This window comes from Triticum aestivum, chromosome 2A (assembly GCF_018294505.1).
Source record: "Triticum aestivum cultivar Chinese Spring chromosome 2A, IWGSC CS RefSeq v2.1, whole genome shotgun sequence".
NCBI lineage: Eukaryota > Viridiplantae > Streptophyta > Magnoliopsida > Poales > Poaceae > Triticum > Triticum aestivum.
Genome location: NC_057797.1, coordinates 621,709,235 through 621,714,562, shown reverse-complemented (window position 1 = coordinate 621,714,562; position 5,328 = coordinate 621,709,235). Strand labels below are relative to the sequence as shown.

At 52.3% G+C, this 5,328-nt stretch overlaps 1 protein-coding gene across 1 annotated transcript; it reads left to right on the top strand.

Annotated features, from left to right (window-relative positions):
- Positions 1-3,731: 3,731 nt before the first annotated feature.
- On the top strand, positions 3,732-4,899 carry LOC123185731 (cytosolic sulfotransferase 8-like). The gene has a single exon (XM_044597562.1). The coding sequence runs from the start codon at positions 3,762-3,764 to the stop codon at positions 4,782-4,784; it is 1,023 nt and encodes a 340-aa protein (XP_044453497.1). The 5' UTR covers positions 3,732-3,761; the 3' UTR covers positions 4,785-4,899.
- The last annotated feature ends 429 nt before the right edge of the window (positions 4,900-5,328 follow it).

Genomic DNA, 5,328 nt, shown 5'->3' with positions numbered 1-5,328 from the left:
AGGTAACAGAACCCCGATTGGCATCACCAGCATCCTGAACGACTGGTTCCGCCCTCGGCGTCGACTGTGGCACCTTGCTTGCAGGAGCTTGCCTATTCTTCCTCGTCAAAGGCCTCCCAGGCTCTTGATCATCATCGGGGAGGTCAATAATGTTAGGAGCTGTTCAAAGTTCAATCGACAAAATCACATCACCCAATGGTACACATTGCAGTTGAGTCGACCAAAATAAAGACAAAATGGTAGAAATCATACCCAGATTAGAAGTGACCGCATCCTCCATTACCTCATCATCGTCCCTGTAAGCTGAGGTCCTGGAAGTAGCAGCGCTGCCAGTTCCAAAGTTCGTCCAGTTAAAACAAGAAAAACAAATAGCACGGGGCGTTGAGTGAATATAAAGGGAGACACTCACGCAGAAGCGACGGGGATGTCAATCTTAATCTTCGACAACGCCTTCCGAAACTTCGGCTCTGTGACTTTGGGATGCTTTGACGCTTTTTCAGTTGGAGTTGGCGAAGAGGTCCGAGGACGCTTTGAAGACTGACCAGCTTGAGCAATCGCCTTTTCACGGGCGCTCGGTCGTTCTTGGTCAAGTTTGGACCGCCTCTCCCTGCGAGGAGGCGACTCGACTTCTTCTTCGTCACTTGGGTCGTCACTTTCTTCGTCCCCTTCACCATCAGAGTCCCATTCGCCATTGTCGCCGCCGCTCGCCTCTCCTTCCGGGTCCTGCTCTTGCTCTCCGTTGGGCATTGAATACATTTCGATAAGGGCCTGAAAGAAAGCAGGAAGAACAAAGTCAGTCGACGCAGTATAGGCAGCTACGCGAGTGAATTCAGATTACAATCAAAAGCTCAGAATCGGACCTTCTCTGGTACATGGGACTGGTCGAATGGAGGAACTCTCCTGGCTCCCCTGGGGTTGTCCTTGTTTCCGGTCATGCCCGACAGCCACTTCTCCAGTGTGTCGTCATCGACCTCCTCCGGGTGGAATCCGAGTGGAGTCGTCAAGACCCGAATACATCCACATCGGATGGTCTCGGGCTTGAAGAGGCTGGATGCGCCGCTGAAGGAAAACCTCCGAGAGATCCATACCGGTGACCCCGTCACGGATAAGCTGGACCACTCGTTCGACCAGCACCCTAACCTGTGCCTTCTCCTCTGGGAGCACCTTCAAAGAGGAGGGTTTCCTCACTCGGTCCATGGTAAAAGGAGGGAGGCCAGTCGATGGCCTGGCTCGACTGGTCTTTGCAGTAAAACCAGGTCGACTGCCATCCGCGAACCGAGTCGGGAAGAATCATGGCTGGAAAGGAACTTTTCCCTCTCATCTGAACACCAAGACCCCCACACATCTGAATCACTTGTGTTCTCTCGTCACTCGGATTGGCCTTTTTCACCGTCTGAGAACGACAGGTGAAAATGTGCTTGAAAAGACCCCAGTGAGGCCGACAACCCAAGAAATTCTCGCACAAAGACACGAAAGCAGCGAGATACACGATTGTGTTGGGAGTGAAGTGGTGGAGTTGTGCCCCAAAGAAATTCAGAAAATCCCCGAAAGAAAGGGTGAGGAGGCAAGGAAAATCCACGGTCGACGTGGGTGGCAAGGAGAATGCGCTCACCCTCCTGAGGTTGCGGCTCGGTCTCTTCCCCGGAAGTCGCGCCGATCCATGGGGGATCAGCCCTCCTTCGGCTAGGTCATCGAGGTCTTCTTGGCGGATCGCCGAGCGGATCCAGTCGCCTTGGATCCAGCCCTTCGGCAGGCCAGCTCGCGAGGAAGATCCACCCCGACTAGTCGCCTTCCCCTTCGCCTTTGCCGTCGCCTTCTTCGCCCGCTCCAGAGCCGCCGTCTTCTCCTTCCCCATCGTCGCCGGCGAGACGCGTACGGAGCGGAGGCGCTGGGGCGAGAGCGAGCGCGAGCGCGACGAAGAAGCTTGAAGAGGAGAAGAGGGAATGGGAACGCGCTGTTCAAGAAATCCCCGTCCGACGCCTTATATGAGGTCGCTTCCGAGTGGCTGACTGGTAGGCCCGGGCGGTCCTGTCAAATCCCGTAACAATCGCGCACGCGATACGTGGCGAAAAAGGTGGCGCGAAGATCGAGGCGGCTCCACCCTATCCCATCCGATTACTACGGCCTCCCCCGTCCCGCGCGCTTCCTAATATCCGAATCCCGCGAAATCTGCGGGCAGCAGAACAACTTGTCAGAGGGAAGATCTCCTCCATGCCGTCACTCGGAGCCTTTCAAGTAAAGAAACTCACTCGACAAAAAAAACTAAGAATGGATCATGGCGACTGAAAAGGAAGTTGCTGTCATCACTCAGGTTCATTGATTCGAAACCAGATCTGCTCATGGCATGAAAAATGAGTCGGAGAATTCTCAACTCCTTCCCCACTCAAACCTCGATCCATTCGGGGGCTAATGATGAAGCTATGTACCTAGGGTAGGGTCATGGACCTGTCCCAACTGCCCTACCCAAGGACATCTCTAGAAGAAATCACCTTTCAATCGACTTGGAGGTGTTCCACTCGACAGACTCGAAGACACTCGACCAAGAAGCAATCACTCGACCAAGACCAAACCACTCGACGGCCAGGAGACCTAAAGGCACTCCGCACGCTAACGGTCGGTTATTAAGTAGCTTTTATGGTCATCATAGCACTTTATTAGGGACGTTACCAGTAACGCCCGACCTTAATGTATTTAAAACCCTGCACAACTGAGGGCCGGAGGGGTCCGGCGAACTCTATATAAGCCACCCCCTCCTCAGTGTAAAGGGTTCGCACCCCTGTAAACCATACACGCATAATCCAGTCGACCGCCTCCGGGCTCCGAGACGTAGGGCTATTACTTCCTTCGAGAAGGGCCTGAACTCGTAAACCTCGTGTGCTTACAACTTTTCCATAACTAAGATCTTGCCTCTCCATACCTACCCCCCTACATTACTGTCAGACTTAAAACCACGACACTGGTGCCTCACGCCACCGCGGTCACCGGAGCGGGAGGCGTCGCCATGAGAGGAGGTGGTGCAGGCACCTCCCGCCTTCCAGCAAGCCCCCGTGTACCAGGCACCGCCATCCCACCTCTGGACGCTGCCGGACTACGTCGACCTCGTCAGCGACGACGACGACAACAGCGGCCACTGAAGACGGCCACGACCACGACATCAATGGGCACGGCAGGAGCGTGCGGGCGACGTTTTTTTATGTTAATTATGTCTATGTGAACTGTGGAACTTGGCCGTTTTGTGGCGGTGATGTTTAATTATGTTTAATGTTTTTATGTTTGCGTTTATTTTATTTTTTCGACATTTTATTTTAGTTTTTGCTTTTTTTAATCACGTCCACCCCAAATATGAATTAGATGCGGCTACGCGTGGGACGAACCGACAGCACAACGGCCCCAAGCGGACATGGACGACTCCATTATCGCCCCAAACGGACAAAAATAAACCAAACCGGTCATCCGTTTGGAGTCGCTGGAGTTGGCCTTACTGCCGGCCGCAGAAATCGGTCACATTCTGACCATCCATGGATTTTGTCCCTTTTGTGTAGGTCAAGTATCGTCTCACGCTCTCGACATCACATCGATGTCCTTGATAGATTGGACCACGTGGGGATTACATTACTGCCGTGTCAGCATGATTGATGGCAACTACCAACAACATTTCGATGCAGAGAATAATGCAATGACTCTCTTCTATTAGTAAATAGAGTTTGGTGTTTATATATGCTGCTGCAATTATCTTGACCGCAGGCTCTTGCTGCAACACGATGTCTTCCTCCCCCTCCATGCGAATCTCTCCACCGCAAGAAGGCGAGGCCAAAACCAACGAAGAGCTCTACCAGCAGTTCACCAACTTGGTGTCCTCCTGGCCGTGCTCCCCTGCCCTCTCCAATTACCAGCTTTACCGCCACGACAATGGCTGGCACAGCAGCCTGGCTCCAATGGTCGGCACGATGGTCGCCGACGCATGCTTCGCCGCGCGCCCCTCGGACATCATCGTGGCCACACTGCCCAAGTCCGGTACGACCTGGATCAAGGCGCTCCTCTACTCCACGGTGCACCGGAGGGAGCACCCCGCGGACTCCTGCGGCCACCCGTTTAACATCCATGGTCCTCACGAGTGCATCAAGTTTCTCGACTACCAGCTCTACACGCAGAACAGGATCCCGGACCTCGACGAGCTCCCGGACCCAAGGCTCTTCGCCACGCACGTCCCCTTCGTGTCGCTGCCGAGGTCGGTCGTGGCGTCGGGCTGCAAGATCGTGTACGTGTGCCGCGACCCCAAGGACACCCTCATCTCGCATTGGAACTTCGCGAACAAATTCAGGGTCAGGGACGGTCTGGAGCCGCTCTCGGTTGAGACCGCCGCCGACTACTTCTGCGACGGCGTGTCGCCGTTCGGGCCGTACTGGGATCATGTCCTAGGGTACTGGCGCGCGCACTCCGCGAACCCCGAGCAGGTGCTCTTCTTCAGGTACGAAGAGATGAGTCGAGACCCGGCGGAACACGTGCGGAGGCTGGCCAAGTTTGTTGGATGCCCGTTCAGTGTGGAGGAGGAGGAAGTCTGCGCGGTGGACGCCATCGTCAAGCTGTGCTCGTTCGAGCACATGACCGGGCTCGAGGCGACCAAGGGCGGCAAGACAGAGCTCACGTTTGGCGTTGTGGAGAACAGCTCGTTCTTCCGGCGCGGCCAGGTCGGGGACTGGGAGAATCATCTATCGCCGGAGACGGCACGAAAGATCGATGCCATCAGCGAGGCCAAGTTTAGGGGCTCCGGTCTCTCTGTCTAGCTTGCTGGAGTGTAATATAATTCGATCATAGCGTCACTCATATCATTTGCAAATTCATTCCTCATGAGTTTTTACCGTCAATGTACTATGAACTTATAAGTAATATAATCATACATTTTAAGTTTAGTTGGAAACTCATAGTACTGTTAATGTTTAAGATTTTAACTTTTGTACCTTTGTCCCGGTTTTTTTTAACAAAAGATAACTTAGCAAAGTCTCCTTAGAATTGGGACATAATAATTAACCAAGTCACATCTGTAGAAAATATGAATCCCCGTTATATTTTTATTGATCTGCCCTCGTATGAGGTAGGTATATATATATATATATATATATATATATATATATATATATATATATAGAAGTACAATACGAATGAGAGGGATTTGAAGAGTAAAGGGCGAGTCATACATGATTTAAACTTATTCTATCTCTAACTCTTATCTCTATCTTAAACAAAAATAAATTTCTAACATTCCTCCCAAATCGCAGTGGATGTTAAGCAGACACTTATGACTAAATTTAGAATCTTGCGCTTCTGTTG

Coding starts and splice junctions, on each gene's coding strand:
- LOC123185731 (XM_044597562.1), top strand. CDS start 3,762: ATGTCTTCCTCCCCCTCCATGCGAATCTCTCCACCGCAAGAAGGCGAG.